Source organism: Acipenser ruthenus, chromosome 3 (genome assembly GCF_902713425.1).
Source record: "Acipenser ruthenus chromosome 3, fAciRut3.2 maternal haplotype, whole genome shotgun sequence".
NCBI lineage: Eukaryota > Metazoa > Chordata > Actinopteri > Acipenseriformes > Acipenseridae > Acipenser > Acipenser ruthenus.
Window position 1 is genome coordinate 22,043,348 of NC_081191.1, and position 24,334 is coordinate 22,067,681.

Here is a 24,334-nt window from a genome sequence, read left to right on the forward strand (position 1 = left end):
AAACTTATTTTTAGCTTTTGTTTTTATTTCTTTATTAAATGTGACACTAGTGTCTGCTCGATGTTAATTAAATCTGCGCACCTGAGCCTGTCAGTATTTTCCAGTGACTACCCACACATGTAATAACACGTCACCCTGTTACAATGACATGACAAACAAGACAAAATGAGAAGTCTACCGCAAAGCTGCACAAGTAAAAAAAATGTACAAGATCCATTGTATTGCATATGATAAATATTCACATACTATTTTCTTAATGGTGGAAAAATATGATAAATTATATTAACACGATGTAAATGACTGGAAAATATGATAAATTCAATTTAAAAAATGTAAAAGACCAAAAGCAGCATAACGTACCAGATTTGAAAGGGCGCTTCCCTGCTTTCTTAGCGTAAATTGTTTAGGCATGCGCGAGCAAGCGTACCTGAAAATAACACTACACCGGTTCTCTTAAAGAGAGACTACATACACTATACTCCTTTAGTTAAAATACCACCCTTTTCTAACAAAGTGAAAAAGTGAGAGTTAAAAACGGTATAAAAACACACAAACAAAAATCTAAAAGAAACAGTCTCTCTCGTTAAAACTCAATTAAAAAAATATATAAAATAGTACCTCCACGGCATGAACACAGATTCAATCACAGCCCGTCCTAAGCAAAAGACGAGGTGTTACAATAAATAAAATAAATCACAATAAAATTATACTGGGATATTCTGCGGTGTGTCCAATTTACCTGTCAGCACGTTTTCTAACAAAAGCAGCCCAGGAAAGTGATGGAACTCTTTAATAAGCGCGTCAATCAGGTAGTAATTACTTAAATAATTAACTTCCAATTGAAGCTAAACTACCTCTCCTGGATCTCATTGTCCCACCTGTTACATTCATGTATTTAATCACACGCATATCAATGTAATGTAAAGCATCCAGAGATGATTAACAACAAAAGCAATACAAGTATAAACATTACGATTAAATACCAATAATGACACCATCATATTAACTTGGATTTTCAAGTTCAGGGTGAAGGATCCTCAGACCTAAAATCCCACGAGTCCAGAATCACACATCGGCTCAGTACTGTAATGGATTGTTTACATCACGTGGCTATGTTTGTTGTACCCAGCATTATAAAAATGTCATATCAATCAACATCCGATGTCAATAAAAGAATGGTTAGAATCCATGCATCAGCTAACACCCCTGACCCTTACATTCAATTAGACTGCATTTGACTTTGCATAAGGTGTTTGTGGGAGACAGCTGGAGGGGATGGAACTACAAGCAAAATGAAAGAAAGATCTATTGCTTTACATGCGAGTCTCAAAGTCAAAATCTAGCGAGGACAACAATATTCTACTCCATCTTTAACACTGAACTAAATCGCACTTCACTTTAGTATTGCAGTCGTTTGTATACCAGATCATGGCAGGCAGGCCGGCAATGTAAAATCTATAAACTAGGCCAGCAAGTCAAAGATAATTTTTTTGTACAAATCACAATATAAAAAGTGGCCTTCTCGCACTATTTGACAGTAAAAGCTAAAGCAAATGTAAGACTGGGCTTTTGAAAAAAGAGGAGCTGTTAGTTTTTGGAATTTAAAAGAAAAAAACAATGGAGAATATGTAGCCCTGTCCCTGCCAGAAATATGCCAGTTGACCTTGGTAGCAGCTATATAAAAAAAAACCTAAACCAACTGGTAATTAGAGATTTTGAATTCTCCTAACTTGAAACCCCTTGTTAACATTGGTATGTCACCCTGTTACAATTAATGTCATGCTATAGTACCAAACTCCTGCATTGCTATCCACTCACTGTGTACAGTAAGGAAATTAAAAAAGCAGAAGGCATGTATTCAGGCTTCCAATTAACACCTTATTTTCTTTTTACGCCTAAGCAAACCTGTACTTTGTCAGCAAGGGAGACATTTGTCACATTTACATTGTTTCAGTTCACAGCTTCCACACGAAGTTCAATATAACATATATTAAAGAAAAGAAAAAAATAAGTATTCTGTCAAAACAAAGACTCACGGGTAAAACATTGATGTAAAACCTGAAATATTACAATTTTAAATATATTTAGACACATTTCCTGTCACACACGGCTCCTTATATAGATTGGTTGCTGCTTGAAAGTAAACCACTACATCACTTTGTCTCAAAACCAAAATGTATCTAGAAAAAAGGCCTTATCTTGGTGGCAAATAAGACATTTAAACTGCAATTACTGTTGCAGTTTAAATGTCCAGTTTTATAGGTTACTTAGTAAAATGTAACCATTACCTAATGGGTGTTTACCTCCTAAAGACCCCGAAACCTGAATATTCTATACCAAAGCTGCTTGAACAAGCCTGTGACACAGTCATGGCCCGCCCCCCGAGGACGTAAATGGACTGCACGCACAGATCTTATTGTCATTTTCCCTTCAAGCCTGCTGCAATCATGGACGCAGCAACCTTGAAGGTTAATGATTACATTTCTATTTCAGGGAACAAAGGTTATGATAATAACCTAACGTTCCCTTTCAAGTACGAAATGTAACGATTACTTAATGGGTGAGCATACCAAAGCTGTCGCAAGGCAATGTTTGCAGAACGACTGGATTGCTACAAGGCTAAGTCGAAGCTGCCTTGTGCGTTACCATTAGGAACCCCAGTAACAAGTATTTAGGGCTAAAAATATGATGGAGAACTCACCTTTATGCCTGTGTTGTATGGGTTGACTCGGAAGTCACCCTTAACACTCTAGTTCCAATGCCAGGGTTTTGAGGATCCACGACATTCAGTCTGTAGAACCTAGTAAAGGTATGGGGAGTAGCCCATAACGCAGCATTGCATATGTCCTTGACAGATGCACTCTGGAATAAAGCCCACAAAGTTGCCATGCCCCTGGTGGAATGAGCAATGAGCTTTTCTGCAGGGGGCAAGTTGCCTCGCTCATAGGCACTCCTGACTGTGTCTGCTATCCATTGGGACAGCCTCTGTTTAGACAGGGCTTGACCATGGGACAGCCCCATAGCAGACAAAACATTGTTTGGACTAAAATACCCTGCTGTCAAACCAGGCCTACAGAGGGCACATGCGCAGGAGACCCAGTTGAAGGGTCTGGGAAGCTGCTGCCATCAAGCCGAGAAGTCTCTGGAACATCACTACCATGAGCGCTCTGTTGAGCTGAAAGAGCTCTAAACAGGCGCTATTCTCTGCACTGTCATCTGACAGAGTGGACAGCATGGACCTGGAATCCAAGCACACTCCCAGATAGGAGGCTGTCTGAAAAGGTGTGAGCAGTCTCTTTGTAGGAATTAATGACAGCCCCAACTGATGGAGGTGGCTGGTGACAAGTGCACCCAGATGTCCGTGGCGCACTGATGCCAATACTCCAGATGGCTCCCTGTGAAGGGGCCCTGGGCCTGTGGCAGCAAGCTCATAGGGCTGGCTGGAGGGGTGAGGGATCAAGAGAGGGTTTTTTTAAGATGGGGGAGATGCAGGCCTGTTTGAAGACAGAGGGGAAACAGCCAGAGAGCAGAAAGGTGTTGAGAAGAGAGGAAATGAAAGGGAATAGAGCAGGGAGAAGGGAGTGGGGAGGGAGTCCAGAGCACATGTGGTGGGTTTATGGCCCTGGAGCAGGGAGGAAAGATCAGTCCGCGAGGGGCGAGACGGAGGAGAAGGAGGGTAGATTAGTAGGGGTTGCTGAGAGTGATGGGGAGTGAGTGAGCAGAGGACGGGGTGGGTGGGGAAGGAGGCGAGGTGTTGAAGAGTCTGCAGATGTCGGTGATTTTGGAGAAGGAGGCAGTCATCAGATGAGATAGAGGAAGGTGGAAGAAGTAGGATTAACCCTTTGCGGTCCATTGTCGGACCTGGTCCGACATCGCAATTATTCCTATCAGGTCCATTGTCGGATCCTGTCCGACATCATTTTAAAAACGCAAAAAACAGGTTTCTATTCGTTTTTTCAGCTGAAAAGGCCGAGAAAACCATTCTAGTGCCGAGTGGGAGCGACAGGAGCCGAGACAAGTCAAAAAAAAAAAATTTGCGTATCTCATGAATAGGCATACATGCCCCTGGCATTACAATAGGGGCGGGTATAAGGACACAAGCTATGTGATACCACACCAGCGCACAGAGGCTATCACGGACATTTGCAGAGCTTTTTTGAGATGTTATAGTAATAAAATAATGACTTGGATTGCATTATTGAGGAGTTTGGTGATAAAACGAGTGATCAGGAGATTATCGATCGGTATGTACCACTATTATTATTATTATTTATTAGCATCTGTGAAAGCGATAGCGAACGAAAGGGTGGGGCGGGGCTGGAGATGCCTAGTGAGTGCTTTGTTGATATACAGGGCCTTTTAAATCCGTTTGACTGTGAAAAAAAATACTTTTAAACAGCGCGTCTAAAATTAACTGCGCGTGTGAAAATAAATTGGAACTGACGCGCCTGACGCACACTTAATAAATGGACTGCAAAGGGTTAAGGAGGGAGGAGAAGGTAGAGAAACATTTACAGGGATTGTTAGTAAGACTGAATAATAGAGTGGAAGTGGGAGCATTTGGCAGAAGAGAAGGAAGAGAGGAGCGAGCGATAGAGATCCAAGGCAACAGAGAGGTTTTGTTCCTCCGACAGCGGGGGTAGAGCTGGTGGCGGGCGTCTCCGCTGGGCTCCCTTCAGCAGCAAAAACAGCGGCTGCTGTGGAGCCTGAGCTTCACACCCTCGTCCCTCCCAAAAAAAAATAGGGGTTTGGGCCTTCAGCTCCTCCCCTCCGGACACAGGACGCACCGGCTCCTCCCCTCCGGGCCGTGGGCGCACCGACTCCTCCCTCTCGGGCCGTGGACGCACCGACTCCTCCCTCTCGGGCCGTGGACGCACCGACTCCTCCCTCTCGGGCCGTGGACGCACCGACTCCTCCCTCTCGGGCCGTGGACGCACCGACTCCTCCCTCTCGGGCCGTGGACGCACCGACTCCTCCCTCTCGGGCCGTGGACGTTCGGGCTCCTCCCGCTCGGGCCGTGGACGTTCGGGCTCCTCCCGCTCGGGCCGTGGACGTTCGGGCTCCTCCCGCTCGGGCTGTGGACGTTCGGGCTCCTCCCGCTCGGGCTGTGGACGTTCGGGCTCCTCCCGCTCGGGCTGTGGACGTTCGGGCTCCTCCCGCTCGGGCTGTGGACGTTCGGGCTCCTCCCGCTCGGGCTGTGGACGTTCGGGCTCCTCCCGCTCGGGCTGTGGACGTTCGGGCTCCTCCCACTCGGGCTGTGGACGTTCGGGCTCCTCCCACTCGGGCTGTGGACGTTCGGGCTCCTCCCACTCAGGCTGTGGACATTCGGGCTCCTCCCACTCGGGCTGTGGACGTTCGGGCTCCTCCCACTCGGGCTGTGGACGTTCGGGCTCCTCCCACTCGGGCTGTGGACGTGGCAGCAAGGGCTCCTCTTCTTCATCCTGCATGGGGCATAGGGCCAACGTGTGCCCATATGCCCCACAGCCAGGGCACCACTCCCCCCATCCCAGTCTTTGGGCCATTGCCTGTAGGGTCCTGTGGACGGAGCAGGGTATGGTGGTGTGGCTATTTTGGCCACAGTCGAAACACCACAGCCCTGCTTCCACCTTTCTCCCTTTGCCCTCCTGTGCTCTTCTCCAGCCTCTTCTCCCCATTTCTTCTCCTTTGGTTTTTTTTTTTTCCCCCAAAAAAAACTGCGGTTCCCGCTCTGGCCTGAGCCCTGGAGGCGCTGTTATCCCACTTCTGACACCACGTGTGACAACGACGGCCGGAGTGGGTGGCGTCAGACCAGAAACAGGAACACAAACGACAGAGATGTGGAGTTTGGTTTAAGCTGAGCGCGTGATTGCGCTCAGCATTTAATAAACAGAAAATAAAAGGTTTTAAACACAACCAAAAACACAGGACACGGCACTACACGCCAAAATAAACAGACAGACAAAACGAACTACACAGACAAACACGGTGAGCTTCTTTTACTACTTCTTTTACTAACAATCACTACCTCCGTCTCCTATCCCGTTCTCCACTCACCGAACACCTAACCCCCAGTGAGTGAAAACATGCAGCTTTTATGCAGTTGTACCGAGATTCGATTGCTAGTCAATCATTCAATTGGAATCTCGGTACAACTGCACGTGAATTAATTAAAGTGCAATTCCCCGTGCTCACATACTATTACTTTTTACTTGCACGTGATGTGATGTGCCATCCCCGTGCCTAACTACAAATATACAATTTACACACACGTGAAACACAGACCGCTTATATCCCGTGTACCAATGCCTATACACCAACATTTACACACAACACGTAACATATAACATACACGGGGGGGGGGGGGCACTTTGCCACAGAAGTGAAGAGACTATGAATGAACATTTTTCAGAATGAATATGGTAAATTGTCTGTGATGTACATACAGCACTTAAGTACAAATTATTTCCATTTAATTCCTGAATATCACTGTGCAAGGTTTACCATTTACTGTACATTTAAATACGTTATAAACCGATGGCTCTGTGTTTTCTTATTCAAGTAAAATAATAGTTAAGTGAAGCCTCAAAGAAACGGTAAATACTTAGGACTGTACCATAATTTGTTTTATTACAGGTACAGTAATAATAAGAACTGGGATCGGAGATCACCAAACCGCTTAAGTGTATACATATTCATCAAAAATAAGTTATATACTTAAGCGGGTTAGACTGTACCAGATCAAAAGAGTGGGAACAAATTCTGCACCTAACTGTCAGCAATCAACAATGTGCCTGCAGATCAGAGCTGATGAGCTTTTGTGTGTTTACATTTACAGATGATTTGTTTGGAGTCTGGCAAAGGGATAACACACCCTCAACTCAATTAAATCAAATAACTGTGTACATTCAGAAATTCTTCTAACCTGACCTTTTCAAAACTAAACAGTGACCCCTCTGGAAACATTAGTCTGGCAGTGCAATGATAGACTTAATATTATCTGCTTACACAATCAGCCTACTGTACAGAAGACCATTATAACTAATGTGCTAACCAAAAAGAAATACGATGAATATGCTAGGACAGAGCAGCGGGCTGAATTTAGGATTTTGAACTGACCAAAACGATTGTCTACTTGACAGCTGGCGGACTTGATCAACCTTTACCCCTCTAGTAAAGGCTTCAACAGGATTTTATTGGAGCATTTTTCAGCACTGGGGAATCATCTTGCATTTCATTAACCAACTATTCTTAGGGTTAATCCTGGAATAACCACAAATGGGTGGTTGATGCATGACAGAGAGCGTCCCCAGTGCTAGAAAATGCTCCAATAAAATCCAGCCGTAATATCCCGGCGGGATATAAGCTGATCAAACTGACCCCTTAGGCTCTTATGTCTTATCTTGTTTGAAGTTATGGATGAATCACCCAGCAACATTGCCACCTGCAATATCTAGGCACATATAAGAAGCTACTCAGATGAGGATTTTTTTCACTAGTCTAAGGCAGTCATTGTCATGCTAAAAGAAAACCCATAAAAACGCCATGTAGATATTACAGTATAAAGAAAAACAAATATGAATAACCAAACAACCATGGAAAAGTAAGTGTTAAAAGTAATTAACAAAACGTATTTAAAACAGAGTGATATTCAAAGTGCACATTTTATTAGTAATGATTTCCAAATTCCTCATATGATATAAATTGCTCCCCAGCATCTCTCCTATCAGTTGACTATAAATTAATGAACACCTCATGGTTTTAGGCCATTTTAAATTCAGGTTGTCTTCATAACGATAACCCCATTATAAATCCCCCTTCTCCCCTCAGCTGATAAACAACTTGACGCACACATGACCTAAACCAATTCACAGCAGGCCAGGACAGAATTACATTTAGACTGCATTTTCCCATTACTGTATGCATATGCTATGAAAGTAATACACTTTGTCTGTCAGGAGCATGCAGTGGAGCTCCAGCTGCTGCTGAGTGTGATGGGAAAATTAATGAAATGCAATGTGGGATCTTATTTAATCACACCTCTCGTATTGGCATCAAGCTGTTCCACCGTGTCAAATTGTGGTTTGTGGGAGAAAATAGATGAACTATCGCTGCACCAGAAAAAGAGAAAAATAACCAGAAGATATGTTAATCATAGCCTTTAGCACACAGGAAAAAAAATAATTTACCCATAGGCAGGTACACTTTTTACAACATAAATGTGTTCAAGGGGCAAAGCTGCAGTATCAATTTAACTACTCATTCCTCTATTATTAATATTCACTTTTAAACTGCGTTTACATCTTACTGATCAAGATGTAAACCTTATCATATTGTAAATAAAAAAATGTCTAAACGTATACTTAATAAGTAATATTTTATAAAACGCACTTGACAATGACAGTCGCATGAAGACACAGTAATACTGCTCTCCCAAAGAAGTGATCTGCAGTTCCCAAACTGTAGATTGCAAAAGGTCCCAAGGTGGGTCTCTGAAAAGGGTATAGTTAGCACATACAAATGTATTTGTTCATCAATGTAAAGGACAGTATTCTTATTATAAAACGATCACTAGATTTTTCTTTTTTATAAATAATCTGTTTAAAATCCCCCCACTCCCCTTATGCAATGGATTCAACCACAAATACACTGTGTCATATTATAAGGAAACCTATCAGCAACCTCATCAAAAAAATATTGCTACTTTGACTGCGCACCATTTGGTTAGTATTCGTTGCGGTGGTAAAGGTGGTAAAAATGTTTTGCTCAGTTTCCTGATTAAAAAACAAACAAACTTCAGCCTCTCTCCATATTGCAAAAGCAAAGCAACCCTGTACAAACGTTGAGAAGCTGATGTTATTACTGGTCTCAGTGTGGACAATGACATGAAGATAATGCTAGGTAAGGAGGCTGCACAAAAAAACCCAATGTGTCAAAAAATACTGTGCAAAGCAAAGACTAATTGAAGACATGTCAGATGATAGAGGTTTACATCTGAATGAACGGCTTTGCTCTCCAAATTGATTCTGCACAATGGTAAGCATTTGTAACTGTAAGCACTGTAATACTCCTGCACTTGATTGAAACAGTGATTATGCTATATTCATGTGTGTGATAGGGTAGCGTCACTGGCAAGGCTGTTTCTTAGGGAGAGAGACTCAGACGGGAGAAGCAGGTTAAGCGCTATTGCGTACGTTTATTACACAGAACAAGACAAACAAAAACAGCGGTGCGGGGCACTCCAGCAATGGCAACGCTGGCAGCGGTGTGGGGCACATAAAAAAAAAAAAAACATTAGTGACTAACAGGCATACAACCCATGTGCTTCTGTCAGTGCAACCCAAGCGCACTGGTTAATTTCCCCTCCAAAACTGGCTTTTTTCATTCCATTCCCCCAACCCCCATACATGGACACAGGGCATCCAAGCATTGAGAAGATACATCTCAGAGGACCTCTCCTGTATAGACATCTTCAAATAATACATTAAAAGTAATTTATACTGGTCCAGCATTTTAATCTCAAATATTCTCCAGACAATGCAATGCAAGGTTATGCTTGGCTAGTTGTCTAATAGCTGAATGGAGAATATTGCTGCAGATTTCTAAAATAACATTTCTGCTCAGATGGTGTACACTATGTAATTATTATTGGTGATTTTCTTTCACTATCTCTTGCTTTATTTTTAATAGGAGCATTTAGTTAAAAATGATTCCTATTTTCCCCAAATCCCTCAATCTGGATTCTTATATGTAACAAATGAGGCTTGAACACTGAGAAAAATCCACTTTGTGTGGCATCTTTGTTTTTTTTCTATTTCATTTACCTGTTTCTTATCTACTGTTATGTGTCTACTCTTGACAGTTGCTGATGCACTTATTTTGTTTTTATTCTTTTTTTTTTCAGGTGGACTGCTGTCTTCAATCAGCAAGTTGGTGTTATCATCTCCAAATAAATTAAAGGAAATAGGTGGAATGTCATTTTTGTCAGTGGTTTTCTAATTAATAACAAATAAAATGGCAGTTTATCATGGAATTTAGAATGTAGTGGTGCATAGTGATTTATTCAGTGTGAAGCAGCTCATTAGTATGCAAGCCATGGTATGCGATATATATATATATATATATATATATATATATATATATATATATATATATATATATATATATTGCATACCATGGCTTGCATACTAATGAGCTCAAACAGCCAGCTGTCCAACGTTTCGATACGTTGTACATATCTTTCTCAAGGGAGCCTGTGTTTGTGTTTTTTTTACATATATATATATATATATATATATATATATATATATATATATATATATATATGCACGGTCATGTGATACTGTTTAACCAATCAGAAGTTATTATTTTTTCTAGCAGTGTTATAAATGATATATATATATATATATATATATATATATATATATATATATATATATATATATATATATTATATATATATATATATATATATATATATATATATATATATATATATATATATATATATATATATACACAGTGCCTTGCAAAAGTATTCAGACCCCTGACCAATTCTCTCATATTACTGAATTACAAATGGTACACTGAAATTTCGTTCTGTTTGATATTTTATTTTAAAACACTGAAACTCAAAATCAATTATTGTAAGGTGACATTGGTTTTATGTTGGGAAATATTTTTAAGAAAAATAAAAAAATGAAATATCTTGCTTGCATAAGTATTCAACCTCCACACATTAATATTTGGTAGAGCCACCTTTCACTGCAATAACAGCTTTAGGTCTTTTTGGGTAAGTATGTACCATCTTTGCACACAGTGTCGGAGTGATTTTGGCCCATTCTTCTTGGCAGATTTGCTCTAGGTTGTTCTTGTGTGTAAACTGTCTTATGTTCTTACGTTTTTCTTATGTAATGCTTGGAATTTAGGCCAAAAAGTTCAATTTTTGTTTCGTCTGACCACAAAACCTTTTTCCACATGTCTGCAGTGTCATCTACATGCTTTTTTTCGCAAACTCCATACGTGCTTTAAGATGAGGCTTTTTGAGTAATGGCTTCTTTCTTGCCACTCGTCCATAGAGACCAGCTTTGTGTAGGTACCGGCTTATTGTTGATGTGTGAACACTGACTCCCATCTCAGACACAGAACTTTGCAGATCTCTCAAGATCATTGCTTCAGAGTGACAGGGAGGGTGACCTGATCTGGGTAGTGCCTGGGTGGTATGATGCATCTTCCACTTCTTAATGATGAACTTCACTGTGCTGAGAGGGATAATCAGCGCCTTTGAAGTTTTCTTCTACCCTTCTACTGCTCTGTGCCTCTCTACCACTTTATCCCTGACTTGTTTCAAAAGCTCCTTGGTCTTCATGGTTGCTTTATTGGATCACTATGTGAGTTGCAGCTTGAAAGTCTTTATATACCTGAGGGAAATTATCTACAAGTTAAACCACTTTGAGTACTTTTTGTGACCTTTCAAACAAATAATTTGTACCTGAGCTGATTTAGGGTTCCAGTAGCAAAGGGGTTGAATACTTATGCAACTGAGATTAATCAGTTTTTCTCTGTAAATCCTACTTATTTATATTATATATGAATTTTTTTAACTTTATCAATGTGGAGTAGTTGGTGTAGATTCTACATGTAAAGTATAATTTGAAAGCGTCGTGGAGTACGCTCAGGTGCCAACAAAATGTGAAAACTTTGCAGGGGGTGAATACTTCTGCAAACCACTGTGTATATATCTTCAAAAAATGAATATGAAGGATTACTTGCTTGATTTTAAGAGAAAAAATATTGGTTATGTTTAAAACTGACTACAGTTCAACATTTTTAGTATGCATTAGAAGGTTGCTAAAGTGCTGACAGTCTGCGGAAAAAAACCCCAAAAAACAGTAAATCAGTAAAGATCTCTTTACTTACTCACATGAGGCTCTAATATTATTCCTACCTAGGTCAGTAGTGCCTGGGGGTTATTTTGTAGATGACAAGTACTGTACAAACGGGGAAAGAAACTGTCCTCAGCATAGTTTGTATACTGTAAAACAATAACCAAATGTAATTCACACCATCACAGTCATTACCATTGCTGGTGCTCGTAAACTGGATAGACATGAAGAATAATCTACCTTCTCATGCTCAGAAGAGAAGTCAAAACTCTTTAGCTTTTGGTAATGCTGCTCCTGCCGCTCTCTCTTTGGATAATTACATGGTTTCAGTGTGCAGTTTTGTCAGAACAATCTTTTACATAACAGATAGGGCCTACTCAATAAATCACCCAAAGAAAATAACTTGTAAAACGAGAAAACTTAACAGCTGCTGTTCAAAAACTACAGCTGGCACAAGACCAGAATATTCTCCAGACAGAAGTTAAATATTGTTTTAGAATTATACTTCGTGGCACTGATATACAGCAAAGATAAATTGCATGTCTTTATTTTACATTACTGTGTGCTAACAAGCCTTGTGCTAGGATACCAGCAACTATGTTTTTACTTTGAGATTTACTGAAAAGTTAATGTATTCTCCATAAGTACATTATACAATCACTGAACATGCAACAAAATACCCAGCAATACCAAAGTAATTAAGATGTACTGCGAGCAGAACTGTTTTGACAACTCTATCACAGAAGCATCCGTCATCTATGAGGTCTTAGAGAAAAAGAAAAAACTCTCTTTGGAATATTTACCATAAAGGAAGCAATATTGAATCTTCTGGATCTGAGATTGCTATATTTGAGGCTTGGCTATATTGATTATGCATTGTATGGATACCGGAAAAGCACACCATAGATAACTATAGGAATTTTATATTACTAGAGACACAGCAGGCTAATTCACCAGCCTCGGATTAGGTCAGAAGTCAGGTTTGGTGGTCTCAAACAAGCTAGCCACCAGTGGACTTTAGTTCACCATCACAAAAGCACCACACAATGTTGGTGGTTTCTGAGATATGAGGGAGGCAGATGAAAGGAATAATGCAGCTACTGTAAAGGTCAACACCAATCAGTATACGGGAAACCTAATAGTCCAAATGAAAACATGAATTAATTCAAACCTGCAATTTAAAGGTGTAGTCACACATTCCCAACATAGTGTAACTAATACAACCTATTTATTTTCTGTCCTACAGCAGTCGTTGTAGTATTAGCGGATTTGCAAATTCATATAAGCTCCCCTCACAGGGATGCTTAATAAAACTGCATTGTTACTGCATGGAATATTTTAAACATTTTGAAGACTTTTAGCCTGTCACCTGCAGGCACACTTAAGATCAATCTTTCATGGAAAAACTCCTGAAAAAAGGTAAAATGTACACCCTCCTCCAAAACAAACAAATATGAGTTTCCATCACAAATCTGGATGCTGTGATTTATATACGTAGTGCGCAAAGGGGATCAATACTACAGTGCTGTAAAATCTCATGCTGGTCTTGAACACAGTGTTCTACACTGACTGAAGTTTAACTGCTGGGTTGAGGGGATTTTACAAGGTTATCAAGAATGAGACATGCTGAAAGGGAAACAAAGAACACGTTCATCTTTCCCCATGGTATCTAACAACCTCAGGGTGAACATTCTAATGCGAGACTCGAGACAGTCCACAATTCATAAAAAAAATTGAAACTGCTAGAAGTCGAAGGAGACCACAATACCACTTGAGTATTCATTTGAATTGACTTGTGCACATTTAAAATGTTGAGCACTGCATGTGAATGTCAATTAAACCCATCTGTGTTGTAGTGAATAGTTTCCTTTATAGCCTTGAAATATTATCATACTGTAGATTTCGATTGGTTTTTATTTTCATTTTCTGTACCTCTCATTTGCAAACCTCCTAAATGTGGAATACTCATCTTTTCTCATTGCACATGCGGTACAGTACACACCTCTTTCCCTCTCATGTAACGTCCTTTGTGCTCATCCAAATGTGCATTTTGAGGCTTTTGGTTTCTGCTTCATTTAACCAAAGTCAGCATCTCCTTATGTATCACTTCCCCTTTATCAAGATCATTAATCTTTTTTTGTCTAATATCATTCCGGCCTCACTACATGCTGTGCCCCTACCAAGAGCTGTCACATACATAAAGAGCTTTTTTTTCAAAACTATTTCACCTTTTGTGCCTATATGCTTTTTCCAGCTGTTCTTGACTCGCTGATATGTGTTACTCAGGGGGGGTCCTCAGAAAACAAAAGTGTTTAAAACATTCAGGGGCATGTTTACAAAAGTGTTGCGCCTGGCGCAATAGTTGCAAACGAGTCGGAAGTCTTGGGTGAAATATACTAGACAGGTGCAATGCTGGGTGTACTTACAAGCCTTGACAACAAATTTCTGTTCAATCTGTTCCTTTGTTATGGTTACGGACGGACCTGTAAAAGGAGTACAGAAAATAACTGTGAGTGTGTCGTGTTTTGTTTGTTTTGTTGTTCTAACTGTCATTGTTTGTCATTGTTAGACGGCTAACTCTAGCCGGGAGCTGTCGCTAAAGGCCAGCACAAACCCGGACAGCACTGCACTACTGTTCACTAATAAATTGTATTTCACCACTTGCACTAAAGCACTCACTCTGGACTTGTGATCGTGTTTGTGTGGGTGAGTGTGGCAGGCTGGCTAAGCGGTGATGTCAGACAGAAGCAGGGACGGGAAAAATACTGACACCAGGCACTGCAGTTTTCAAATAATAAAGACGCGGCTGGCCGCAGTTTTATTTAAATACAAAAATAAATCAAATATTTTAACAAAAAGAAGCGTCAGAGTGGGTCATAATATCATTCTGTATATGAAATTAACAGAATTGAAATCTAAGTATAGAGGGGGTCCTAAGCCATTCTCTGTGTCTACTTCTTTTCTGGTCACAAACTCCCCACTGACAAAGAAATGCTTTTAAAAAGAGTCATAAACTAACTGCTGGACAAGTGTTTGATCTTCCCCCATCGCTGAATGGATCCTTTGGCGCCACAACCTAGACAGTTTTGGGTGCTTTGACACCTCGGACAGAGAACAGTACCCCTCATAAATACAGCCGACAGGTCGAAACCACGGACCAATTGAGAACAATGGGCTGTCATTGAACGAGAACAACCAATAAGAAACACCCCACATAGACTCGGGCACAGCCAAAATAAAATGATCAACGGAACTTTTCCCAGCTGAAAAACTGTCAACAACAAAGATAATGTTGCAAGACTTGGAAATCAAACAAGCTGATCTCCATTTGAAAATAACTATTTGTTTATTGCGAGCCTACGCAAACAGTGCGTACAGCAAAGTACTGTCTTCTTATTAAGTAACTGTAGTAAATGCTATCAAGTTAGTGGATAAACTGTTCTAGGAATAGAATATAACTTCCTGTTTTAGAGTGTGTAAGAAATGTATTTATTTGTTGAAATGTGTAACTCAAAGGAGTTGCCTATAAATGCAGAGAATTTGATCAGTGCCCCATTTCTGAGTTAATTTGAATATATAATCCATTGAGGTTGATAACATATTATTAGTTTGGTACATCACGTCTAAACTAAACTAACACGGTAAAACTAATTTGCTAAATTAGGTACTGGAATGTTGGATTCCGTACTGAATGGGAAATTGAATTAATTTGCGTAACATATTGACACGATCGATTACAATGAGAAACGGGTATTGAAAATACTAATGCAAAGCAGACACTTTGTGTGATAAGCCATATTTAATATTAGTATATTAACCATGTATGCTAATGATGTTATGGTCGTTGTAATCGTTTGACTATGCAATCAATGAACTATATACTATTCGTGCATATATCTAACCAATAGCCTTTCCTTTCTGTAATATTAGATTAGTTGTGCACCCGTTTATTCTTAAATGAACTATTGTTTTATATTTCTGACACATAGAATGTCGGTTATTGTCCAAGGGAATCCGAGTTCTATATGGTCCAGAACTTAAATATGGTATGTCTCATTTCTTACATTTCTTAAACAGGGGGCCTAGAGACTAATTTATATTTAAATAAATTGTACACCTAATTCACTACACCTGATATACCCTCAGTCACGCCCCCTTCGGCAGCGAGTGCAATCATGTATCCTCCAATCCATGACTGACACATCGCCTACCGCATTAAGGCGATGACTTCTGGTATTGTGGCTTAAATATTTAACTCTCAGAATGTTAGCATGTATGAAACAGTATACAACTACATGTAATAAGAACATTTTCTACTCACCTACTTGAATTCAATTTTGCATGCATCTTTACACCTAACACTACATTATTTTTAATCATAAGCTAACAAGTTGAATCATCAGTGCCTCCAGCATTCCGTAATTCTGTGATTGCAGGTGAGGAATTCCATTTTAGAATGTCATAGACAAAAATGTTTTACAGTCGGAAATACAGACATGTTCATTTGCTTTAGTTTATTTTGGCACACAACAACACCTGTTAACAGCTTCTGCCTAAACTACAGGACGAATCAAATCGCACTGAATATAACTGCAAAAGACTGCACTGAATAGAACCCCAAAATGTACCTTGAAGACAGTGGGAAACTATTTTGCAGTATTGTGCGATCACACAGACAACATAAAACAGTGCCTAGTACCAGCCTCCATGCAGAGAGTTAGGAAGTTCATTTTAATTGAACCGTTTTCTTTTTTTAAACATAATTAAGCGAATAGTGGTACCTGTTTAAAACAAGGAAGGATAAAGATTGAATTCCTGGCACCGGTAGCTACAATGATACAAATATGAAGGTTGTAACATCTGCAAATATGAATATGTAGGATATTATCAATGTTATTTTTTTTTCAAAACTTTTGGACCCCGAAGTGTGTGGACTCCTGTACCGTTGAACCAGCTGTACTGGCTATTCTTCCGCCACTGAGACTGGGTAAAACTAAACTCACACCTGTTAACATTTATCTGCATTCTTCAACCTAATAACAATCAAAAGAGTGTGATAAACATAAAAGGTTCATGTCACTTAAGAGTAACTATTTAGAACAAACGATGATGATTGTGATCCCAGAATCAATCTTCAACTACAGAATGTTACAAGACAGTTGTGTATCGAATGTGCAGCCAATACATCAAAGTATCATCCTGTAACCAACGTGTCATGACCAGAGTTTTGTTACACTCTCAGTATTACATCAATTGCCCAAAAAATGCTGAAATCCTTGTTTGCGATTTTTAATTTTTTGATTTTACAGGATATTGCTAGACAATGTGCAACGTTTCAGGGGACTTTTTTGACCTGAAAAAAGAAACAAGGACCAGGGGTCACAAATTGAGATTAGATAAAGGGGCATTCAGAACAGAAAATAGGAGGCACTTTTTTTACACAGAGAATTGTGAGGGTATGTAACCAACTCCCCGGTAATGTTGTTGAAGCTGACACCCTGGGATCCTTCAAGAAGCTGCTTGATGAGATTCTGGGATCAATAAGCTACTAACAACCAAACGAGCAAGATGGGCTGAATGGCCTCCTCTCGTTTGTAAACTTTCTTATGTTCTTATGTTCTAACTGTTTTGGATCATTAAAACAGAATTAATTTCCAAGTGTACAGTGTTTTGTTTTGTTTTTTTCATTTTGAAATACCATATGTGTATGGAACAACACTCCAGGAGCTGAACGACCACCTAGTTATATGAAGGGGATGTCCTTGCTTCTTGCAGTATATAAATGTTTGTTGTAGAATATGTATCTGCACCGAATTTGTAACAGTTGGTGCTGTCTTTCCCCCTTTAAAAAAATGAAAACAACAATATCAAGGGTTTCATTCTGGTGAAGTAAATAAAACTGAATTGAATTTTAAATTGATTACAGACAGTGGGTAGAAGACTCAAAGACATTACCAACACCTTCACTGCAATCAGAATTAATTCAGTGTTATAGATTTGTTCTTCTAAGGGGTCAGTCACCTTGTCATTGAAGAAGGTCACTGAAAACAAACAACTTTAATTTGGTTTATATTTAACCTTAATATAACCTCAAAGGAGACATGAGCATTCAACACACATGGTTAACAGCAGATTATAAAGCACAGATATGAGGTTAACTGCCATTTATAAAGCCTACATACAGTATGAGGTTCTGAAAGTGAGGGGCGGCAGCTTTGTAAAATTTACCACCTGTCGTCCCCCCCCCCCCCCCCCATCAGACTCGACCTAGAGAATATGAAGACAATATCTCACAGCGTTTGTCCTATATCACGCAGAATCCAGTCACATGACCACAACATGGCAGCCTTATTACGTCCATAGACTTGATTTCATCCCTGTATATAAGTAACAACTGTAAGAGTGACATACATATGCACATAAAGACAGGCACCTCCTTATATCCCCAGATTCTGATTATCTTCAATACCTTGTGTTAAAGAATGTCCTAATCAAGTTTCATCACTATTAGATAAACAGTTCTGAAAAACACAAAGAGCAATGTGCATCTCAACTGGCAGTACTAACAGAAGTACACAACAAAATATGCAGACCATGCTGAGAAGGCAGTGTAATTAAGGACAACAAGGTCCTCATTATGGGGTCCAAGGCCAACTTTCCGGAGGTTAATTACATTCAACCCACAGAGTGAACTACTGTTACAAAAACAATGGAAATTCATTGCAAAACACCAATGTTAAGATAATATTAAGTTTGTGACACAAACCCACTAGACTTGGGAAATTGGGAGTTTAACAGTACAGCAATCTTAACTGAGACATGTTCCATCTAGGCATTGCAGTATAGACAGTATAGTCTCTTCAGGTACCCACATATAGTTGGTCTGCCTCCACTATTGTCGAGTGTACAATTAAGTCAATAAAATGAATAAAACCAAATAGCAAAATGTGTGTTAGCACAGTACTCTGAATACACATTGTATGTTTGCAGATTTGGAACAGCAAGATGGCAGTGTTTTGAGCTCATTATATTAATATTTGTGACTAGAACATAGAATAGAACAAGGAAACCATTTATAACATGTTCCCTAATGCTTATCTGATAACTATTTATAAATGTCTGAGTGTTTAAACACATTTCTAGGAGGAAACAAATACTTGGACTACTGAATTGTAACTGTGGATAATGATTGTGATGTTATTTTGTAATATGGTGTTTTGAAATGTCAACAATTTGTTTGTTACTGTTGCTGCTGTCCTCCAGGACACCCATGGGAATGAGATGTAAATCCCAATGGGGTTTCATCTGGCTAAATAAGAAAGAATGGAATCATAACATGTCCATTTTCCAAGCATTCCAGGCGCCAGCCACAGTTTATTATGCTCAGTTTTAAACTTACAAAGGTGATCAAAATGTTCAGGTGTGATTGGCAGGCAGGTAATTTAGAAATACACTGTCAAAGAAATGGTCCCGATTGGGTTTTAGCCATGCAAAGTGATACAAATGGGCAGCAGTGTGGAGTAGTGGTTAGGGCTCTGGACTCTTGACTGGCGGGACATGGGTTCAATCCCAGGTGGGGGACACTGCTGCTGTACCCTTGAGCAAGGTACTTTACCTAGATTGCTCCGGTAAAAACCTAACTGTATAAATGGGAAACTGGAAAAGGGTGTCTGCTAAGAAATAAATAATAATAATACAAATTCCACTATTATTACACTTACAGTTTAGGCAATTCCTTTGGCATCTTTATGCTTTTTAAATAAATCATATATTCACAAATTAGAGTTATGAAACCAAGATTTTTTTGCTACTGTTGCTGTGCAAAAATAACTCAACATCTTTATTATTCCAGCACAAAGAGCAATAACATTTTGTTCTGCAAGAACATGTGGCAGCATGTTCATATTTACTAATTCCTTCCATACACACAATGGGACCATAAGCTTATGCTGAACTGGTCAAGGGAGAAAAATGTCTATTCCATAACAATGGAGGACCACAGACTGCAGGGAAATATGATTCGTTCTCACCTCACACTGACATTTATATGACACAAGTTCATTTTGAAGTCACCATACCACAGGGTTTCTGGAAAATACAGTCTACTTTCATTATTACGAATTTCAAGGGACCAGCAAAAAAAAAAAGGTCTCATCAGTAATTCTTATTATCCACAGTCTAAACCAAAATAGCTCCAAAATAAAAATTAACATTTTTCAGTCACAGCTGAACAAACAAAATGTAACAACAAAATCTAAACTAAAATAAGAAGCCTGTTTGCTTAACCGGACTAAAAGCATCTATTTTTATATAACACTTCCTTAACTTAAGCACATTTACCTGTAAAAAGAACTTACACTGGCACTGTATTATGGTTTAAATATTAAGCTTAAGCCTTTAACATAAGTTACTAGATTTACAGCATGCATAAAATCAGTTTGCTAAGCTATCACACAACTCTGCAACACAGCATATGATCGTATGAAACAGATGAGTCAGCAGCTTGATGTCATTCGTTATGTGGCTAGCCGAGTAGCTGACCTCCCTATTTTACGGATTACCACAAAACATCATTTTATTTGCTTTGCACTGCATCATTCTATTTAGTTTAATGCTGTGACGGAAATATAATGAGTTCTGGTTGTAAATCTCCCTCTCGACCTGTGAGGATACGAAGTAGCGAAAGGGAAAGGCTTTGGACAGGTTGTCCTGACAGTTCATTCCCTGGGTCGGGAAGTCAATCAGCCTGGAAAAAGACGAGACTCCAGTGCGGGAATATATTGACCTGGAAGGTAAACGAGGTAGCAGCTGCAGGCAATAGAATCAGCTGCAATCGTTTACCAAGGGGTCATGCATAACCGCATAAAAGGGGCTGGAGAATTGTAAATCTTTTCCTTTGCTTTTTATTATTATTATTTATTATTATTTATTTCTTAGCAGACGCCCTTATCCAGGGCGACTTACAATTGTTACAAGATATCACATTATTTTTACATACAATTACCCATTTATACAGCTGGGTTTTTACTGGAGCAATCTAGGTAAAGTACCTTTTGGTTTTGAAATAGACTCGGAAGGATCCGTGCACTGTGTATTGAGCGTATTGTGAGTGTTTGTTTGTTTGTCTTGTCTATAATTGTTACTTGTGTGTTTATAGACGGCTAATACGTTTCGGAGCTGTCGCTAAGAGCCAGCACTGAACCCGGAACAGCACTGCACTATTTGTCACTTTAAACTGTATCACCCACCACGAGCACTACAGCACGCACCCAGGACTGGTGACCGTGTTTGTATATTGTGGGAGAGATACCGTGTCTATTGTTTAGGGCTGCAATCCCTGTTACTGTTCTCCGTGTTTTACGCATTGCTGTGTATAACCGGAGTTTATTATTTGGTCACCAGACCTGGATTATAACAAAAATAAAACACCTATTTTCCATACCGGATTACAAATCTCTGCCTGTTTATTCCTGCACTGCATCACCTCTGCACCTGTACATAATCAGCAACCACTCTGCCACAAATGCCTATAGCAGATATATGGGGAAAAAAACCCAAAAAACTTCAAGAACTTTCCCAGCAGACAGTTTTCTGAACACCAGTTTGTTATGCCATCTAATATTGCTGATAATGATACAGGATAGAAAGTACATCATACTGTATTGTACATAATAAGGCTGTAATATTAAGGGGATGTTCTGGTGACATTGTAAACCCACATGAGTGGAACTCATGTCACAAGAACCCACAAGATAACATGACTTACATGTGTACTTTATTTGTTATAGTAAGTCTTTTTGATTGAATACAAGCATTGTATTCTTTTTGAATACATTATTCTCAGTCACATTTTTTTGCAGTTATGGGACAACTGTAGGATAATTGTAAAATCCTGTAGTTTACACATGTGTATATGTTTACACATCATAAGATTTTCTGGTGCTTTCTGGCAGGTCAGAATTTTAACTTCAAACTACAGATTGCTCAATAAATAAGGTTATTAAACTGTATATGTCAAGTTATATGTAAAGCCAGCCATACATCCCATGATTTGTAAGACATAACATGGGCTGCATTGGTTGCACAGAATATGTGCAGTTTATGGTACTGCACAACCTGTAGTGCAATGCTGGAGATTTGCCTGGAACTTGCTGACTGAAGGAGACAGTCAGCACAGTAGCATAATTACACGGATGATAAACAGAGAAAATACGTTTATACCACAGACAGATCTATTTATTTATTTATTTATTTATTTATTTATTTTACTAAACCTGTCTGGACAATAAAAGGCAGCACCACTATTACAATCAGCTTAAAATTACATTTGGCCTTAGCAGAGATCACCCACAAATAATTAATGCAGATGCTGAATGTCAAGGATGGCAATAAACTCCAAATGTAAAGCAGTTTCATCCATTCCAGGTTTTACTATGGACTTTATTAGCTACAGTGTATAAGAGATACTTTTAAATCTTCATCCCTGTCAAAGCAAATATTGAAATTTATGGTCTACTAATATTGTGGTTTAAATGTTAACTGGCCAAGGAGCCCCTCCACCAATAATGTACAGGTAACAATTTTTCTGGCAAACCTTCAACCACACTAAATTAATTCAAACAGAGAAATAACAGTAAAAAACAGAGATATAACCACAAGCTTTTTATGACTTATGTGTTTTTAAAAACAACACACATAATATGGGATCTAACTAATTGTAATTGCATGAACCCTTTTCACAGCACAATCTTAATGGAAATCAAATCTGTAAAAGTTTCATACTTAAGTTTTGCTTCTTAAGTTTTTAAAATAATAACTTAAGACACAATACGCCTGTAGTCTAACAAGCACAGGGAAAAAAATGCAACCAAGACTATTTAAAGTCTGAATCAATGCAGAACATCTGTAGAAGCAACATAAAACATTGATGGTATGTGCCCTTGCAATCCAGGTTATTATCTTCAATATATCAAACCATACTGCATTTATGATGGATAATGAAGCATTGTAATTACATCTAAAATGACAAATATGAATCTTAGTTGACATTAGCCACGGAAAATGAGCATAGTTAGGTTTTTTATCAAAGGCTCAAAAGGATCAGTCATCTGAAATAGCTAAAAGGCTTTTCACTGAAATTCCTTTAAATCACCTCACAATGTTACAATCAACTTGAAAGTTAGCATCATAAAGGGGGCTCTTGGGTTTAATAACTAGTCTTGGCTAAGAAAATACATTTTTAATAGAGGGCAAACACAGCCTGCAGCTAATAACACTCTAGGAATTTCAACATCAACTACTCACAAAGCAACATCCTCATTTTTTGCCATCAGTTGCATGTAAATATTTATATTTGAATTAAAATCAACAATAAAGCTTTCAGGATATCTGGGTCTATGCAATCTGGCATTGGTACAGTACCTGCATCTGTATACAGTTTACAATTACAATTATCCATGAAGATGTCAAAACATATTAAGCTCTAAAAACAGAGCCACACAATTATCTTTGAATATTATCTACACCTTTGAAGACAAACTGTTTTCTTTTTTAAATATTCATACGCAAGAAAGAATGTGTTCTTGTGACATTCAAGAAAACGATGTATTCATTTCAGAAAAAAAGGTATAGCAGAATCTGTGGACAATTGGGATGCCGTAAATATTGCATCCACAACTATAAAACACTCAATAGTGTTGAATTTAAAAATACTGTAAGAAAATAAATACATTCAAATTCAAACACCTTTCAAAACATCTTCATGTTAAATTGTATTTATTTATTTATTTACATTTTTATAGCGCCTTTAACCAAGGCTCTTTACAAATTTAGACAAAATGGTACAAACAAGAATACTGGGTGAAGAAAGAATGCAAGTTATTGGGCCAGGGTGGAGAGATACAGATTAATTCCTAGTATGAAAGCTGAGGGCCAGAGGCTAGGTCAAGGTCAGGCAAGCAGGGTCATAGCAGGAGGTCAGGGGCCAGGAGTATTAGTAGTATGGTCTAGGGAGAAGAGATGCGTTTTGAGGGAGAAACGGAAACTACATAGTGTGGGTGACTGTTTTATGTTCAGTGGGAGTCTATTCCAAAAAAGGGGAGCAAGGGAAAAGGAATGGAAAAGGGATTGGGCACAGGGCGAGGGTAGGACAGAGAGGGATAATAGTTGCAGTCTGAGCTGTGGCAGTCAGAGCGAGAACAGGCAGAGCGAGGACCTTTTCCAAATCCCTCCCAATGGCTACTAGAGGCCTCATTCCTACCTTGACACCTAACTTCTGGATCCCCTGGATAAAGCGCCCTCACTCGTTCTCCACTCCCAGAATGAACACTGGTAAGTCCCTGCTGCACATACCCTTACTAACTCCTTCTCCCCCTACTCTGCCTGCTACAAACTTGAAAATCTCCTTTTTCAATTGTTGCTCTGACTAACAAATCTCGGCTTCTCAGCAAACTTATAACCGATACCAATCCTGA

General features: G+C 39.2%; 1 protein-coding gene across 2 annotated transcripts in view; it reads right to left on the minus strand.

Annotated features, from left to right (window-relative positions):
* Positions 1 to 24,334, minus strand: part of LOC117395008 (sterile alpha motif domain-containing protein 12-like) — an 88,057-nt gene that overhangs the window by 17,615 nt on the left and 46,108 nt on the right. The window contains exon 5 of one of the 2 annotated variants that reach the window (XM_033993835.3): positions 14,288 to 14,344. The exons of the other annotated variant lie outside the window; for it this stretch is intronic. Coding sequence (XP_033849726.1) covers positions 14,288 to 14,344 — 57 coding nt within the window. The remainder of the gene's footprint in view (positions 1 to 14,287; positions 14,345 to 24,334) is intronic. 2 annotated transcript variants of the gene reach the window in all.